Raw genomic sequence first — 19,875 nt, 5'->3', positions numbered from 1 at the left:
AAATTGGAGTGTACTTGACACACAATGTTACATTAGTTTCAGACGCGTAACTCAGCAGCTTGACAAGTTTGTACATTATGCTTTGTTCACCGCAAGTGCAGCTACCCTCTGTCCTGTTATGTTGCTGTTACAGTATCATTGACTGTCTTCCTGACGCGGTGCCTTTTATTCCTGTGACTTATTCATCCTGGAACTGGAAGCCTGGGCCACCCCCTCCCCTTCTGTGTTGTCCAGTTCCCTACCCCGACCCCTCTGGCAGCCTTCGGTTTGTTCTCTGTAGTTCTAGATCTAATTCTGCTTTTTGTTTGTTTATCCATTTGTTTTTGGTTTTGTTTTTTAAGCTTTTTTTTTTTTTTTTACTTTTTTCAAATGTTTATTTATTTATTTATTTACTTACTTACTTATTTATAAGAGAGAGAAAGAGAGGGAGGGGCAGAGAGAGACAGTGAGAGAATCCTAAGTGCTGTCAGCACAGAGCCGGATGCAGGGCCCGATCTCACGAGCCCTGAGATCTTGACCTGAGCCGAAATCAAGAGTTGGACACTTAACTAAGTCACCGAGGAGCTCCTGTTTTTGTTTTTGTTTAGATTCCACTTATTTATTTTTACTTATAGTCAATTCTATCTAAAGTTTGTCAATTTTATGCCTTTCCAAAGAACCAAGTTTTGACTTTGTTTGTTGAGTCTTACTATTGCACATTTTTTTCCTATTTTATTAACTTCTGATATTGTCAATAATACTTCTTTCTTCCTAACTTATTTTGGATATTTTATGCTTTTCCTCATTTTTAAAGTTGAATTTTTGACTCAATTTTTAGCTTTTCTTCTTTGATGAATAGAACATTTCAGACAATAATATTTCTTTTATCCTTTGCTGTAGCCACTACTCAGGTTTTGCTACGTACTGCTTTCCTTATTGCACAGTTTCAAATGCATTCCACTTTCATCATGAATTCTTCTTTGGTTCATTTGTTATTTAAAAATATGCTGCCTAATTTCAAAACAAATGCAGCTATCTTGTTTTATTTGGAAGGGAATATTTGTTCTCTTAATGAAATTGAAGTTAGAAAAATGTGTGTTTCATAATGCCAATCATTTGAAATTTTTTGAGATCTGACTTCTGTCTTAGCATATGATCAGTATTTGCAAATGTCCCATAAGTACTTTAGAATAATATGTATTCTGAAGTGTTATACATATGTTCACTAAAATAAGCTTGTTGGGGCGCCTGGGTGGCTCAGTCGGTTAAGCGTCCAACTTCAGCTTAGGTTATGATCTCACAGTTCGTGAGTTCGAGCCCCGCGTCGGGCTCTGTGCTGACAGCTCAGGGCCTGGAGCCTGCTTCACATTCTGTGTCTCCCTCTCTCTCTGCCCCTTCCCTGCTCATGCTCTGTCTCTCTCTGTCTCAAAAATAAATAAACATTAAAAAAAATTTTTTTAAATTAAAAAAAATAAAATAAGCTGGTTAATTTTGTTGAATGTTTTTATATCCTTAGCTGCTTTATCTGTAAGTCATTGAAAAATATGTGTTAAAATCTTTAACTAGAACAGTAAGGTTATTAAATTCTCCTGTAATTTGTATAACTTTTCTGTAATATATTCTGAGAGGTGTATATGATCTAGAATTGTTGTATCTTCCTAGTGAATTTAATTTCCTATCCTGAAATAGTGACTAGACAATTCTAGGAAACATGGGATTCATCAGCTCCCAAAAGTCAGTTACATGACACTGTATCCAGTTTGTGACTCGCAGGTTTCTTTGTCTCTCGATCACAGGGATAGGGCAGTATCTAAGCCTTGATCTTTGATGGGTGTCCTCATTTCATGGCTTCAGGGTACTTTGAAATTTCTACTGCTCTGGTAGTACACATCATGTGAACATCAATAAAATTGCCTCAAAATAAAGAAAATTATTGTAATTGCTTTCCAATAAGGCCTGGTAAATATTGCATTTTTACAAATGGTGAGAATCAGTGTCCTCATTTTGTTGTTGTTGTTGTTATGGCTATTTAGGGGTATCCCATCTGAAAACATTAGAATGGATTAGTTATCCTCTTGTGGCATCAGGATTTAAAAAGTACGCGTAGGAGTTTTTGGGTTTTTTTTGTTTGTTTGTTTGTTTGTTTTTTACTGAATTGTAGTTTCATACCGTCACATACAATATTTGGAGACTATTTTTCTCTGAGATCTTTTTCCTTCACTGGAGACTGCATTGCTGTATCTGTACTGGCCAGTGAGTGGAGGCTGTGGGCCCTTGAACTTAACAGGGTCAAGGAAAATTGGAATTGAGAGTCAAAAGAATAAGACATTACCTCTTGAGCTGGAAAGGTAGAAATATGGGAGATGAGGCTAACATTTTGGCTCAGCCATCTTCTGGCATGAGTAAGGAAAGAGCCATCTGCGAGATTGAAAGAGGATAGAAGCAGAATTTAAATGTTTATTTATTTATTTATTTATTTATTTTGAGAGAGTGAGAGAGAGAGAGAGAGCAGGGGAGGGGCTGAGAGAGAAAGAATCCCAAGCAGGCTCTGTGCTGTAGAGCAGAGCCTGTCTTGGGTTCTTGATCTCATGAACTGTGAGATCATGACCTGAGCTAAAATCAAGAGTCAAATGCTTAACAGACGGAGCCACCCAGATGCCCCTAAAGAATATTAAAAAAAAAAAAATGTTTATTGAAGAGAGAGAAGCAGAATTTAAAGAGGAGCAGAGAAGAACTAATATGTGGCTTCCAGGAGAGAGGAGACTTGGGTCTTGATCTCAATATGGTTCCTGGTTCCAGTGTCTTTGATTTTCTTGCCCTAAGATTATTTTAGATACTCCAATATCCTTGCAGTAAACCTCCCTTTCTGGCGTAAGCTTGTGTGAGTGGATTTCTGCCCTTGCTGATCTGAAATGTTACTGTGCACATCAACTGTAGAACAGTTTTTAGAGCAGTCAGATTGCCTTGGATTCATTCCCAGAACCGTGGTTAGTCGTATCCAAAGCATCTGAAGGGGTTCTTTATAAGGGACAGGCCCTGAATATAGGCTAACAGTTGGGTCTAATACACTTGGACGGCCTACCCACCACCACATGGCACTTTTGATCCTATGCATTCCAAACAGAAATCATAAGGAATTTAGTGCTGAGTAGATTTATTGAAACTTAAAGAAGCCAAACATAACTGGAAGAATACATTTCAGAATGACATGATAAAAACCTTTAGAACCCAATGTGGTTTTTTTTGCATAAAATATTCTGATCATTAAATTCAAAGTGACTTTTTTTTTCTTTTTACACCTCCAATTCTCCACATAAGGAAATTCTCAGAATCCAGAGTATATCAGCACGGAGGCATGCTTTTGAGTAAAAGAACAGGCTTGCCCCTGATTTAAAAAAAAAAAAAAAAGAAAAGAAAAGAAACTGATATCAATGTCTTTTCAAGGACTTTTTTTTTTGGGGGGGGGGGGGGTTACAGTTTCCAAACTAGCTACGCACAGATTTCAAGATCTATCTATCATCTACCTATTTAGATTAAATCAATCACTTCAGAGATCTGGAAAGTTGCCATTAGGTTAAGTAGGTGGATACTTTGTTTTTGTGCAAGTTATTCTTTGAAGGCCCAGAAATTAAGTGAATGAGCTATAACAAGTCAATAGATTCTATTAGCATTCTTTTTTCACTGAGAAATTCATGCAACACTTTAAATATATTTTGTGGTAACTCCAGATCCACTCTTGAAAGGTCGTATTTCCAAATGGTGAAGAGCACAGAATCCAGCGCCAAAATGCGTGGGACTGACCCAGACAAAGGATTTGTGACCTATCCCTGTGCCTCAGTTTCCTCATCCAGAAAGTGGGAATAACAATACCTATCACATAAGACTGCTGGCAGGAGTTAATAATTTCACACACTTAAAGCACAGAGCAAGTGCTAAGTAACCGGTGTCTTCTGTAGACATGCCCGAGAATAGTCTGACCATATCAGCAGCAATAACTCACAATGCACCATAGAAAGCCTACTTACCTTCAATCTCATCAGCTGTGTATGTTGGAATCCCTCTGCACATGCCAGCGATGGGTTTTCCTAACTTTTCCAGATCACTGACTCTCTCAGGGTTGATTGAGTATATCAGACTCGTGGGAGGTGGTCCCCCTGGTCCTTTACCCTGAAGCTGAGTGTGGAAAGGAAAAGAGGGAATGAATGCCCAGCTCAGTAGTTTGTTGATGAGGGACGGGTACAAGGCCAATACGAGGTATTGCTTGGCTACCGTTTTCTCATAATCAAAATGACTGTTGGAGTTGAAGAGCCAACTCCAACCCCGTGTATCTCAGAATTTCTGTGTCCCAAAAGATTTAGCTGGTGTGAAACCTCAGTTTCTCATAAAAGCAGAAATCTGAGGCTAAATTTATTCTGAAGCTTGGACCTCATTTGGTCATTTGGCATTTTTTGGATTGAGCTATATAATAATCAGATTCTGAGAATGGAGTTTATCTTCTCTACTGTGTTGGTGAAAGGTACCTATCTGTCAGTTACAGAAATATGAACTCAAGCAAACATTTTAAAGAGCAATGCATCTTCTGTCCCCACCCAACTAGGGTTGCCAGGTAAAACAAAGGACACTCAGTTATATTTAAACTTTAGATAAACAAATCATTTTTTCAGTGTAAGTATGTCCTAAATATTGCATAGGATATACTTATGCTAAAAAAAACCAAAAACAAAAACTTATCCATTGTTTATCTGGAACTCAAACTTAACTGGGTATCCTCTATTTTTATTTCTAAATCTAATAACCCCAACCCAACTTTTGTGTAACTTTGTGTAACTCCAAGTGGAGAAGTGCAGGCAACTCCCGTTGGCTTGAGCAGAGCTTTGCTCCTTGAACAGTAAAGGCAGGTGTGAGCCACAGCACTGAGTGTGGTGGCAGCTGCCTCTCCTCAGGAAAGTACTAGTTCCTCTTCCCTTTTTGTGCTGCACGTTACAATGTACTGTGGTCAAGAGGAAATGACTGTGACCTCATTATTTACTGGCAACCAAAAGACCTCCCTTGAACAAAATCAAAAAGACTTTTATTTATACCTTCTTTTCCTTGACCATTGCATCAAGAGTATGAAGAGAGGGCATGACATCCTTGTTCATTCTGTGCACAATGCATACCTTCTTTTTAAAGAGTCTGATCGCGGCAAAGTTCTGTTAAAGAAAAAGGTAGGAGGAAGTAGGTTCTCCAAGGAGGGTTTTTTTGTTGTTTTTTTTTTTTTTTTTTTTTATCAGACATCAGTTTTACCAGCAGAGGGAAATAGAACTCAAGGATGAACCTAGATAAGAACATCAGATCTGGCCCTGTTTTGCAATCATGTCTATAGCTAACGTTTGTAAGAACCTAGTGTCTAACTCGTTGCTCTCTCTTCAAGTTCTAACATGGAGTCATTCTACATATGTCCGTTTTGCTGAAATAAACTTCAAATTGCTATCACATTTGAGTCTCATTTGATCTTCACAACATTTCTAGGAGACAGGTAAGACAGGGATTAGTTTTCTAATTGACCACATGGATAAAACTGAAACAATAAAGAATGGGCTTATTAAAAGTACAAAATTTGTTACAAACAAAGCTGGTGATTGCAGAGGTGGGTCTCCTAACCAGAGTCAAGTGTTGTTTTTGTTTGGTTTTTGTTTTATGTTTCTCTTACCAGTTAATATTGTCACCTACATTTCCTTTGTTTGTTTTTTTCTTTCGAGTTACAGGTGAAATGTCCATCTCTGGCTTTTTGGAAGGAAATTGAAGATAGACTGAAATAGGGAGCAGTAATATTGTGCAGGTTTTTCCTCATTACTGAGGGTATCTCGAGAGAAGGCAGAAGGTTGTTTGTATTTGTCTAACAGCCCCACAATTCTGTGGGCATAGTGGATCCTAATTCATTGCTTTGAATTTTAACTGATTGTGGGAAACATTAATAGTGTTATATCTAGTAGTGAAACTGGGTGACCAAAGTAGGCACTTTGACTTACAACTCTATGCTTATGTGCAGTTAGAAATTATTTTATTTTAAATTCTTTTATGGTTAGCAGACATTTTTGTTGTTGTTATAAAAAAAGAAACATCATATTTGTAAAGAACGGAAATTGCATGTTGGCTACCTACAGTATTGTAATCCCAGAGGGCGTTCCAGGAGTCCCATCCATTGTTATTGTCAATATTGGCCACATTATGTTCATTGTTGACACTCACTGACTGCTGCCCACTTGTACCACTGTTGCTGGCACCGCCAATGTTGATATCCTGAAATTTACAAGAAATTGACGGTGATTTAAGACCACATTTCTTTGCAAATGCATTTTAATAATACGCTTTAAAAAGTGTAATACTGGGGCGCCTGGGTGGCGCAGTCGGTTAAGCGTCCGACTTCAGCCAGGTCACGATCTCGCGGTCCGTGAGTTCGAGCCCTGCGTCAGGCTCTGGGCTGATGGCTCGGAGCCTGGAGCCTGCTTCCGATTCTGTGTCTCCCTCTCTCTCTGCCCCTCCCCCGTTCATGCTCTGTCTCTCTCTGTCCCAAAAATAAATTAAAAACGTTGAAAAAAAATTTTAAAAATAAAAAGTGTAATACTTACAGTGAAAGCAAGGGCTGAGGTCAGGAAGACTCCAAGAAGTCCGGCAAAGACAATCTAAAAATCATAAATAACATTGGTTTACTATCGCATGGCAAAACAATGTCCTCTTCTTTCTCTACCCAAGCTTATAAAAAATACCGATTTTACCACTCTGTCAAATGATCTGTCTTTCTTCTTTGACCTTGTATTTTTTTTCAACCATAGAAAGTTTTAATGATAATGTAAGATTATAGCTTAATTACTGTAGTAATCATGTTATTGTGGTATATAGTTTTAGAATTGTTAATGTAGGAGCACCTGGGTGGCTCAGTCAGTTAAGCATCTGACTCTTGGTTTCGGCTCAGCTCATGATTTCACGGTTTGTGGGTTCAAGCCGCATGTCGGGCTCTGTGCTGACAGTGCGGAGCCTGCTTGGGATCCTTTCCATCTCTCTCTGCCCCTCCCCTGCTCACACCCACTCTCTCTCTCTTTCCAAATAAATAAACATTTTTTTAAAAAAAGAAAAATAATAATTGTCAATGTAGGTCTTATAAAAAACTGATGTAGTATCGGTACATTGAAAAGTACATTTGAAAATGAATAGCATATACAATATGAAGATGGATATACGTTCTGAGAATTAAGTCTGAAAACGATTTAATTTTCCTCTTTGATCTGGGATACTTTCCTTCCTTCATTGACCTCCTAATAAAAAAAGACTCTTTTTATCTAAAACAATTTTTTTAAAGCAATGGATTGGTAAGCAGGCTAGCTGCTGCTATTGAGAGACCGAGGATGGAGAGGTCCGGCTGTCAAGTGTGATTAGCAGAAAGGCAGTCAGTAACTGTCAGGGGATACCTAGGTTAGTCATTTGTCATCGGGTACATGACATTAGTTGTCAGAACACGGAGCTTTATGCAGGTGCCCAATTCTGAGTACCTGTTCTCATTTCCTTTACCTGGGACAAAATGGTTTGAGATCTGCTCTAGTGATTTAAGGTAATTCTTTTATTTGCTTAATTTTTCTCCTGATAGCTTAAGAAGGAGGTAAAAATTAGTCTCCTAAACAGTGAGAGATGGGGGAAATTTTAGAGATCCTCTAGTACATAACAATCCATTCACATATGAGGAAACTGAGCTTCAGATGTTCAGTAACGTGGCCAAGGTTGTATCGGCTAAGATTGTACCCCTTGTTCACGGCAGAACCAGGAGAGAAACCAGATCTGACCCGGGTTGGGAACTTTTTTTTTTTCTTAATTTTTTGACCTTGCTGTTATTAGAACTAAATTCTAGATAATTATGTTACATTTGCAACTCCACTACGAAGCAGACACTGCTGTAACATAGTGTTTAGTATGTTGAAACATGAAAATATTCATCGGGTTTCTAGCCCCTCTGCATCTTGTTATAAGTGACACACAGCACCACCAGTTCCTTTGGTGGAATTTCACGGTGTACCTACTCCACTCTTAGCTTTTTATCTGGAGCCATAGGTGAGAAACTGTACTAGCTTCACGCTTCAGGTATTTTTCATGGGTAAATGACTATGGACAGGGTTCAAGCAAATCTTTCTCACTTGGACCTCTGTTTCACAGCAGAGAATGTGACAATAAGTCTCTCACCCATCTAATTTGATAATGAGCTTTTATCTTGCCTGAACATGTTCAGGAGTTTGGTCAAAAGAGGTATTCAGCAATGTGGGGAAAGATTAGATATTTTCTAGGACTTAGGGACTGCTTGCTTTATGACCAGACCTGAACAAGGAGAACTGAAAGGTAATTTTATTAAGATAGCATGGTATACGATGCTCACAGAGCTGTCTGCTCCCAGTATAACTATGGCTGCCCTCAGAGATGTTTTTACTTGCCACAATTCAATGAAAAGAAAGGAGGTTTTTTTTTTCAAAATAAATTTTCCATTATGGTGAGATTGTCATAAGAAGCAGACCCACTTAGCTCAGAATATTAACAGTCTCTAGCCATCAGATAATGAATTCAAAAGGAAAAATCTACTCACTGTAAGCTTCATCTTGGCTTCACCAAAGCAATGGAGTGGAGAAGAAGGCAGGTATGAACTCAGATGAGAGCCCTTCTCATATTTGTACTTAACCAGCTTTACTCAAACTAGGTGTGACTAGGTGGGGTCAAAGATTTATCTTTCTCCAGCTTCCATATCTGTGCCATGATCCAGCATACCAGGAAGCCTTTGGGAATATCTCCTTGGTCAGCAAGGCATTTTGACATGGAGCTGAGCTGACTCATCATTGGTTGAAGTTGAAGATATCACCGCAAACTCAATATGATTAATGATAGCCTCTGGGTCAACTGAAGCTGTGGGTGTGGACATTTTATGTATTGGGATCACTCAGATTCAGGAGAAGAATAATCCCTAAAATCAAACAAGACTGCAGATGAGAAATTGTGGGCACGCTGGGCCTTGCAGATAGCTTCTATAAGGATGTGGGAATGGTTTCCTCTTTGTACCTTTATGCGAACCCATCTGATGGTTTTGTGTAAGCAAACTATGTTCTACTAGCTACTCCCAGCAAACTTACACCCTTTTCTGCAATCTTGAGCTCTCTCAGTGGTTCCATGTACCACACATAGTACACAGAGAGTACCGTACTTCCAGCCAGTAAACCTGGGGGCTATCTTCAGCAATTTCTTCTGACCACCACATCCAGTCAGGTGCTAAACCATGTCATTTGGTCCCAGATTTGCCTCTCAACTCTGGTCTTGCCTACAGCTTCCTTCACCAGAACTTCTATAATAGTTGTGTGATGAATCACTCTGGTCACCAGTCTCTCATACTCCAGCACATTCGTCTCCATTTTCCCTAAAGTTATCTCTCTAAAGTACATATATAAATAAACATGACTCTACGAAGCTTAGAAATGTTCACTGGCAGCCTGCAAGATGGACATGATACTCATTGGAACGGCATAGAATGTCCCTAATAATGTTTCCAAAGCCCCTCCCCCAGCTGTATCGCTCCATGCTATACTCCTATATTCCAGCTACACCAGAGTTCCCACTATTGCTGGAATATTCAGGATGTTTCATGCCTCTATGCTTTTGCACATGCTGTTCTCCCACCTTGGAGAGCTACCCGCTTGGCTTTCTTTAGTCAGTAAACTTCCTTTCACTCATCAAAGCCCAGCTTAAATACCACTGCTCCCAACACACCTTCCCCATATCTCAGGGGGACCTTCCTTTTTTTCCTGGAGCTATGAAAGCAATCTCTGTTCTTTTATTCACTTATAGAAAACTTGCTTTTCAGAAATTATGTTAAAATGATTAAAAAATGTTTTCATCAAAGCATAGAGTAGAAACTGTCACTTGGGCTAGCAAGGAAATGCTCAAAACAGTCTCGGGGTTGAATTAAAGTTTTTATTTTTTTCTACCTTCTCTGATACACTGAACCTAGTAAAGCAACTTGCTAAAGAGGAAAACTGTATTACAGTCATCACTGATTAATAAGTTTCCTCTTTGAAAGCCTTCTTGAGTTCATGATTGTCCTCTTCTGTGTGGACTGGAACCTTAGGATGGGGTTACATAGTTAAAAATCTTGATTCACTAGCAACACCTGTTTGAAAAGGTAAGTGGATTAGTATCGCTGTGGTTAGATTTTGTTTTTTAATGTGTCCACTAATTTCTTTCAAACTTATCCTTTAGCTGCGAAAGATCAGTAGGCATATGTGAAGACATATGTGAAGAGATTTTCTTCTGCCTTAGGAACTGCCACATCACTGCAAAGTCAAAGAGGGGACAGCATGGTGGCTTTAAGCCCAGCTCACTTTGGTATATGGGTACACTCTAGTACAATTTTTGCATGCCATACCTTACCAAAGATTCAAGGTTGACATTTTTTTCCAGTAGGTCTGTGAAATGCTGATGTGGAGGATACGCCATGAAATAGACAGACAGTAACATAGATAGATAGGTAGATGATAGATAGATAGGTAGTGTTCAAAGTCCAATAATGCCCCTCCTAAGAGATTGACAATTTACATTGATACATCAAATGTGCTGTGAAATCTTTAGGGGAGAAATCTATGTCATGTTGTTTCATTCAGATTCCCCTAAACTTAATGGACCATAGAACCTGGTTGTTTTTCTTTTTTATTGATTTATTTTTCCTAACACCTGTTAGTATCCCTGGGGGGTACCTTCGTTAGGGAAACAACAAGTTGTGCTGCCTCTGAGGATGTATCCTGGATGTGAAAATCCATTTGGGGAGCTACTGGTTGGAACTAAGGGCCAGGAGACCTAGAGTCTGTTCTGCTTCCTTTCTAGGAGTCTCCTTTACCCTCGAGGCCTTAGTTTCCCTATGGGTAAAAGAGAAGAAGTTCCTCCTATATACAATATTATTTCAATGGCTCCAGAAACCAGAACTTCTTCCTCTATACTTGGTGTGGTATTTATGAATGTGGCAGAGTTGGGCGGTAGATGGAGGGTTAGGGGATCAACCCCAACCGCAAGACCCTTGTCTTGTCTAAGGCCAAAAGTCCTAAGGAAGTGTGAGCAAGTCTCTTGCTCCCTCCCACCTATGTTTGTATGTTTCTTGTCCTTCCATGGGAGAAAGACAGAACATGTGAATTTTTTTTGTCACCTCCATAGAACCTAGAATATACTGGCACATGCATGGTGCTCCCAATAACAATTAAAAAAAAAACAGAATTGCTTAAAGGGGGTGCTCAGGCTAGAAGAATTAAAAGAGCATTATGTTTACTTATTCTGATTTTTGGAGTCAGCTGAAGAGGTGCTGTCCTACACTGGTTGTGGTTACCTACCCAGGGAGTCCCAGAAGATGGTGTGGCCCAGTGCCCCAGGATTAGTGTGGGGCAAACCAACCCATGAGTAAATAGGGCCTGCCCTGCCCACAGAGCTGGCTGCTGAGCCACATCACGGAGCAAGCCTCTATCATCATTTTATCTCAGGGCTCACACACCCAAGGTCTCATTTTACCCCACACCCTATCGTGTCAAGCTGGGTGGGAACTCCCTACATGTGGAACAAACAGTGAATGCAGTCTGCATGTGATATGCTCATCCCATAGATCTGGAGAGCCTTTCAGAACTTCCCCCCAGAAATCAACCTTTTATTTTCCTTCTTTTTCTCTGAGTAGAAGAGAATGTTTACTTACAGGGCCCTTTCCATCATTAAGTCTCCTCATTCAAGATTCCTCTCCTGTGTAGACGTGTTAATGGGCGGACCTTGCAGTGATTAGCATCCATGACGTCCTTAGTAATCTTGCTTTTCCCTTTAACCCTTCCTCCATTTTCTAAAATTTAGGGTTCAGTTAGCTTTTGGCCTAGTTGACCTCCTCTATAATGTGTTGGCTTGAGTGTGGAAGCCCCTTCCTGCAAAGATTCTTTTTCAGTTTCTTTGCCTTTATTGTTGTTTTCTGAGCACCCTGCACACCCGTTTGACATTCCTGTGACGGTCCCAAGTCAGGTGGTGACTGTGAGGTCTGAACACACTTGGCCCCCCCGGGGGAGTAGGAATCTCCTGCCTGCTCCCAAAGCCTCTCTGTACTGGCCTGCAGCTCAGACCCTCCTTATGGTTCCATGGCTGCAGCTTCTAGGGCTCTGGCCAGTGCTCTATGGTGTCAAATATTCCATACGTACTTGTGGCCACAGGAACGTCATGTCTAAAAAAATAGCAATAAGGACGTGTAAAATAGCATATTACTAATCATTGCTAGAAAGCTTCTAATTCCAGAAAAGCCATGCTTATTACATAGTTGTTTTTGTATAGGAAAGAAATTCTTTTCAAATTACAGCAAAGTGGAGGAAGCTCTCCCCTGTGGCATCTTAGAGCCCTTCTTTTTTTGTTGTTTCCAAGAGACCACTGCTTTCCAAAATATATGTAACTCTGCCTTTCTGTCATTGCTTGCGTGTCTGTCCAGTTGCATTTGCCAGAGCTTTGGGATCCTCTTCGAGGCAGCCCATGATATATTATGCCTCAGATCGGTCGTTAACCTTGAGCGTTAGAGTATTTTGAACATGGTTTGGAAAATTCTCGCCAAAAGGTCTCCTGAGTGATGACATCACCTGTATAAAATATATGAAAATAGAGATAATGATAAAATTGATAAATAACTTCATTTTCATCATCAGGAAGGGTAATCGAACCTGGTTAAGTACTTCTATCCTAAAAAGGAGTCAGAGAAAATATGACCGTATGAGGAACAGAATCGCAAAGTGATAAGTAACATGTTTGCTTTTATAATTCTTTCATAGATAATTCAGAAGTAAGAACAAGTATTCCCTGTTCAGTGTTCACCCTGAAGTAATTCAGAGAGAGTGGTGTAAAAACACTCACGCAGAAGGTGTGTTCCTTCAACCACAGCAGTGGGAAGGGAAGTGTGGGAAGAGCCCAACTCAACACGGGAAGATGCAAACCTGATCCCAAATGGGGAGGACCACCGTGCAGCAGCTGTGAGGGCCACGCCTGGGGCCCAGGTCTTGTGAGGACCCAGCACCCCCGCAATGAACTGCTTCCATGGCTTTCCTGGCAGAAGAAGGCCAAAGCAAAGGACTTGCCTTAGGGCCACTGAGCAGCAAAGCATGATTTTGTGAATTATTGTTTCGTGCAGGGTGACTTACCTGAAATGGTTTTCCTTTCTACATCCCAGGTCGAAAATATACACACATGTGTATGTTTTCACTTCTGGAGGAACACATGCTCAGATGAACATATTGGATATTCAGAGGTATCTCAGGGAATTCTGAGCTCCCATGTTTATTCAATTATGTACTCTTCCTATCCACACCCCAGCCTCCAATTCCTGGAAATGCTTAACGAAACGTATCCACTGGGGCTTATTCTGGAGTGTACTTTTTCTTCTGAGATCCCACAGGGTTTAAATAAAGAGCCAACTCCCCTCATCCAGGCCAGGAAAAAATTTTTTCATTTGCTGCTCAGCAGTGGGTCACCAAGCCTATAATCCTTTTATTCATTTCCTCATACTGAAAAATAATTAATTAAATACAATTCGCCATGCTCCAGCTAATTCAACGCCACAGAAGATTCAAAGTTGCCAAACAACCAGTGCTCATGCCCCAAGATCCTACAATCCATATGAGAGACAGGGCTGGCTTCCTGGACATGTGACCAGTGCAGTCACACGGCACTCACACTCAGAGCCCCATACGTTGAGTTTAATGCTTTGCAGTCACCATCTGGAAATTTTTCTTTTTGTTTTGTTTTTGTTTTTTTTTTTTTTTGGTTTGTGTTTTATAACTAAATCCAATGGGACAATGGAGGAGGCACCAGAAAGTGGTTCCACTTTCTGTCTCTTCCACCGCTGATTCCCACCTTTCTCCATCAGGAAATGTCTTTTTTTCCTCAAATTTCAATATCTGCCTGTTGGTTTGTTACTTCTTTTTGGTTTGTATGGAAAATCTCCCTGATACTAAAAAAATGAACCAAAGCCAAACATAAAAACCTCCCCTTAACCCTGCCTTCTTCATATAGGAAGCTTATTTCTCCACTTCCCTTTACATCTCTTAAAAGAATCATGTAGATTTTCTGATTCCATTTCCTCACCTCCCAGGCACAGCTGGTGATGTTGGGGCTCAGAGCGAGCAGGGCAGGGAGCCTGACCCTGAAACCTCGGATGTGTTGCAATTTGTTCAGTACTCATGTGACTAGACCTCTTTCTCCTTTTCGCTCTGATCATCTCTTCTTTTTTGAAATTCTCTTCTCTCTTAACATCTGTGACACGCCTTTCTCCTATTTGCTCTCCACTTGCTCCTTCCACCACCCGAACAATTGCTTGCTTCTCTTCTTCCATCTGTCCCTTTAATGTTGGTGTTGGACCTACCCTTGATCCTCCTCCCTCTTATTTTCCCTGGAAGCTCCTCCATTCTGAACACATGAGCCACCTCTATGTGATTGAAGAACAGATCAGACCCTACCAAGCTTCAGATATGAGTTTACAAATGTGCATATTAGATGACTCCAAACCAAAACATTTTCATTAGTTCCCCAACATGCTGTGTTTCTATAACTTATATTTAGTTTCATAGCATTTTTAACTACTAGCGCATCAAGACAAGCACCTCAGCTGTCCTCAACTCTGCTTCCTCACCACCTCTCTCCCTTACACAATTGGTCCCCAGAGCCTGTAAATGCTACCTTTTCAGTGTTTCTTTTTAAAAATAATCAAAACCTTCCCCCCCGATCATAAAAGTAACTCATAGGAAATTGTGGAGAATATGGAAAATTATCAAAGCAAATAATAGACATATCATTTTACAATGGAGAAATAATCTTCATTAACTTCTTACCATATTTCCTTTTAACTTCTTTTGAGCCTCTTTTGATCCATGTGTTATGTAGACGTATATCATTTTGGCTTCAAATATTTGGGGATTTTCCAGTTACCTTTCTGTTATTGATCACTAATTTAATTCCACTGTGGTCTGAGAATATGCCTTGTATGATTCTACTCTTTAAAATTGGTAAGGTGTGTTTTATGGCCCAGAATATGGTCTTTCTTGGTGAATGTTTCCTAAGAGCTTAGAAGAATGTGTATACTGATGTTACGAATGCAATACTCTACATGTCAATTAGATGCAATTGATTGATGGTGCTGTTCAGTTCATATATTTCCTTATTGATTTTCTGCCTGTTTGATCTATCAATACTGAAAAAGAGGTAGTAAAGTCTAGAAGAGCGGGTTTCTTTATTTCTCATTGCATTTCTCTTAAGTTTTTAACCTCTTGTATTTTGATACTCTTTTGTTAGGTACATGTGTATCAAAGATCATATCTCTCTGAAGAATTCACCCTTTTTATCCCTGATCATGTTTTTTTGTTGCTGTTGTTATTGTTCTGACGTCAGCTTTGTCTAAAATTAATATAAAAAAAGCACCTCTGCTTTTTAAAAAAATTAACATTAGATGGTACATCTTTCTTCACCTCTTTACTTTTAACCTATCTGTGTCTTTATAGTAAAAGGGCTTTTTCTTTTGTATATAGCATATAGTTCGGTCTTCTTTTTATTTTTATTTGTTAAATTTTAAATTCCAGTATAGTTAACATACACGGTTACAATAGTTTCAGGTGTACAATTTAGTGACTCCACAATTCCATACATCACCCAGTGCTTATCACAACAAGTGCCCTCCTTAATCTCCATCACCTATTTCATCCATGCCGCCCCCCTCCCCCACCTCTCCTCGGGCACCATCAGTTTGTTCTCTATAGTTAAAAGTCTGTTTCTTGGCTTGTCTCTCTCTTTCTCTTTTTTCCCCTTCGTTCATTTGTTTTGTTTCTTAAATTCCGCATGTGAGTGAAATCATATGGTATTTGTCTTTCTCTGACTGACTTATTTTGCTTAGTATGATACTCTCTAGGTCCATCCATGGAAATCCATCCTTGCAAATGGCAAGATTTCATTCCTTTTTAAGGCTGAATAATATTCTATTATATATTATTTTATATATACATAATATATATCATATGTATATATACATACACACACACACACACACACACACACACATATATATATATATATATACATATATATGTATCAGTTGTTCTTTATCCATTCATCAATCAATGGACACTTTGGCTGCTTTCATATCTTGGTTATTGTGAATAATGCTGCTATAAACATAGGTGTGCAGTTATCCCTTTGACTTAGTGTTTTAGTATTCTTTGGGTAAATATCCAATAGTGTGACTTTTTGAGGAAATTCCATGCTGTCTTCCACAGTGGCTGCACCAGTTTGCATTCAGTTGGGCCCTATTTTTTGATCCATTCAAACAGTCTTTGTTTTCTACTTGGTGTATTTAGATCCTTCACATTTAAGGGATTATAGGTATAGCTGGACTATTATCTACCATTTTTAACTGCTAGACAATCAAGATAGGTGTGTTTTGCACTTGTCGCCCTTGGTTTTTGTTTCTTGTTTTTCACCTTCTGTTTTTAAAAACAGTTTTATTTAATAGCCTTTTTTTTAAAACAGAAGTTTTAGGTTAACAGCAAAATTGAGCAGAAGGTACAGAGATTTCCTGTATAACCCCTGCTCCCACACATCCACAGCCTCTCCCATTATCAACATCAACACGAGTGGTGCATTTGTTACAACTGATGAACCTACACCGACAACTCATTATCACCCAAAGTCCAGACTTTACAATTACAGTTAGTGAGTTCAAGCCCTGCATCAGGTTCGCTGCTGTCAGCACAGAGCCTGCTTTGAATCCCCTGTCCCTTTCTCTGTCTGCCCCTCCCCTGCTTGCACTCTCTCAAAAATAAACATAAAAAAAAAGAAAATGTCCCACAGTTCTTGGATATGCTCCACCATCTTTTCTTTTAGTTCTTTTCTTCTCTTCATGTTTCATTGTTTGTTGAAAGCAGGACATAAGGTATCAGGATTTGAGGTAAATAAGCCTTTTGCATGAGGCTTTATGTCAATGTGGCTGGAGTTGTGCTCTGTTAACTGTTTGCTGTTGCTAAGATTTGCTCCTCAGGGGCTTTAAATTTCTTTAGTCCCATAGTTTTTGTCCCCACCCCCCCTCACCTTTGTGTTTCTCTAAAATCTTCTTCTTAAATAGAGTCTGTGCCTTGCAGTTTTTTAAAGCTGTAATTCACTGTTGTGAAACTTGAACCCTGTTAACGAAGTAGTAAGAAGTTGCAAAAGAGAAGGGTTCTATAATTTGAATCTCAGTCTTTTAGTGGGCCTGAGTCTTTGGGCTGTGACCTTCACAAGTGTTTCTTAGCCTTTTTTTTTTTTTAAGTTTACTTATTTATTTATTGACAGAGAGAGAGAGAGAGGAGCAGAGAGAGAGAGGGAGAGAGAGAATCCCAGGCTGGCAGCACAGAGCCCGATGTAGGGCTCAAACTCAGAAACTGTGAGATCATGACCTGAGCCGAAGTCAAGAGTCGGACACTTAACCGACTGAACCACCCAGGCACCCCAGGTTTTTCTTTTCTTATTTTCCTTAAATGAGATGAAACAAGAAAGCGAGAGGGCACTGGAGTTGGGTATTTGCCCTTTTCTATCTAGATGAGATAAGGCTCTGGAGAAATTTTTTTCACTGGAGATCAGGTCTTGCTGTAGAGAATGTTCTTGGCATATTTCAAAATGGTTACTTTTCCTCTCTCCCTGACAGAGAACCGAGGTGGTTTTCTTGTCTTTTCACCATGAGAACCTGGTATGGTTCCCGGAGTGAAAACCCACAAATGGTTTTGGTGTTCAGGAATTTGTCACTCTCACCCTGGTCCACACTCAGACTTCAAAAGCTTGTGAAAATTACCACTTAGATGTTCCCATCAGTTTGGCTCTGGTGGCTTCAGCTTCAGGTACTCTTATCTCAGCTGTGATGCTTTGTGTTCACCTGTCTCTTCTGATTTTGCCATGGCAGTGTGCCCAGTGACTTCAATTCTCTGATGGGTTCAAGGAAAGTTGGTTGATCTTCATTTGGCTTATTTCTTGCAAGGAGAGGAGTGGTCACGTCTAAGCACTATTATATGTTGGAATGAAAACCTGAAGTTGCATATTTTTTTTAAATCTGATTTTTAGTATGTGCACGCATATGTTGAGTGTGTGGTATTTTTTTATAGAATTAAAACCAGTGGTATCTTATTAAATTATTGCATTTCAGCTTCTTAATAATTAATGGTATTGAATGTTTTTTATTTATAAAAAATATTTATTTATAATAAATAGTGACCAATAAATTGACAACATTTACTGTGAACCCACCATGTCAGCTGCTATTCCAAGTCTTTAGATGCATGACCTCCTTTAATCTTTACAGCAACCTTGTGAGGAGCCATTTTATTGCTTTTTACCTACAGATGAGGATATTGAGGTACACAGAGACCAAATAACTTGCCAAAGATCACACAGGGAGTACCTAAAAAATTGAAATTCAGGCAGAATGTCAGAAGCCTCAACTCTTAACCATCTCCTCTTACTTTGCTCCCTCAAAGCAGGTCATTGCCCATTAAAAAAAAAATTACCTGTGTTCATTTTTTTCTCCTGTGGATTTAGAAAACATTTAGTAAGTTGAGAATAGTACCATTTGTTTCTGTTATATGTTGAATATTTCAGTTTTCAATTTGTTTTTATTTTTTATTTTTATTTTTTTTAAACATTTATTTATTTTTCAGACAGAGAGAGACAGAGCATGAACGGGGGAGGGTCAGAGAGGGAGGGAGACACAGAATCTGAAACAGGCTCCAGGCTCTGAGCTGTCAGCACAGAGCCCCACGCGGGGCTCGAACTCACGGACCGCGAGATCGTGACCTGAGCTGAAGTCGGCCGCTTAATCGACTGAGCCACCCAGGCGCCCCTCAATTTGTTTTTAATGTTGCTTATATTTTTATACTTAATGAATAGTATTTTCCTAATCAGGTTTATTGAAATAGAATTTATAAACAGTAAAGTTTATCCTTACGACTCTATGGTTCTGTGTTCTAGCAAATGCACACAGTGATGAACCACCAGGAAAACAAGTGCAGAACATGAGCCACCCCCAAAGCTTCCCTGTGCCCTTTAGAGCCAATCTTACCCCTCATCCTTAGCCCCTGTCAACCACTCATCTGTTTCCTGCCCTTTTACTCTTACCTTTCCAAATTGTCATATAAATGGGATTAAACAGTAGGGAGCCTTTTTTGTTATTACTATTTTCACTCAGTATAATGCATTTAAGATTCAACTATGTCATGTATCATTGGGTTGGTCCTTTATTATTGTTTCATTATACAAACATATCACAGTTTAACTCTCCAATCACCTGTTGAAAGGCATTTGGGTTGTTTCCTAAACTCGGTGATTACAAATCAAGCTATTACAAATATTCACCCAGAGGTTCCAATGTGCACGTATAGTTTTGCTTCCCTTGGTTAAACACCTAGAAGTGAGTTTTCTGGGTCTTATGATAATTACATCAACTTTATGAGCAATTGCCAAAGGGTTTTTCAAAGTGGTCATAATATCTTGAATTTTATTCGCTCCAAGTCTTTGACAACACTTGGAATGTTCACTCTTGTTTGCTTGTTTGTGGTTTTTAGCCATTCAAAATAGGTGTATGGTGGTTTTAATTTGCATTTCCCTGATTACCAATGAGGTTAAGCATCTTTTTATATACCTATTTGCCATCTGTATACCTTCTTGGTAAACCACCATATAAATCTTTTGCCTATTTTATTTTTAAGTTTATTTATTTATTTTGAAAGAGAGAGAGAACCTGTGGGGGAGGGGCAGAGAGAGAAGGGGACAGGGGATCCGAAGTGGGCTCTGTGCTGACAGCAGTGAACCTGATGCAGGGTGGAACTCACT

General features: G+C 39.4%; 2 protein-coding genes across 4 annotated transcripts in view; one reads left to right on the top strand and one right to left on the bottom strand.

The window, feature by feature from the left end:
• The window catches only part of GKN2 (gastrokine 2), a 307,921-nt gene that overhangs the window by 274,974 nt on the left and 13,072 nt on the right, over positions 1 to 19,875 (top strand). The gene's annotated exons all lie outside the window — the stretch shown is intronic.
• On the bottom strand, positions 3,117 to 8,701 carry GKN1 (gastrokine 1). Its single transcript, XM_019440653.2, has 6 exons — positions 8,585 to 8,701; positions 6,591 to 6,644; positions 6,124 to 6,261; positions 5,061 to 5,171; positions 4,005 to 4,152; positions 3,117 to 3,364 (listed from the first exon to the last, which is right to left on the bottom strand). The coding sequence occupies exons 1-6, from the start codon at positions 8,594 to 8,596 to the stop codon at positions 3,273 to 3,275; spliced, it is 555 nt and encodes a 184-aa protein (XP_019296198.2). The 5' UTR covers positions 8,597 to 8,701; the 3' UTR covers positions 3,117 to 3,272.

Source organism: Panthera pardus, unplaced genomic scaffold (genome assembly GCF_024362965.1).
Source record: "Panthera pardus isolate Hobbes unplaced genomic scaffold, ASM2436296v1 HiC_scaffold_25, whole genome shotgun sequence".
NCBI classification, from domain to species: domain Eukaryota; kingdom Metazoa; phylum Chordata; class Mammalia; order Carnivora; family Felidae; genus Panthera; species Panthera pardus.
This window is presented reverse-complemented; position numbering and strand designations above follow the sequence as displayed.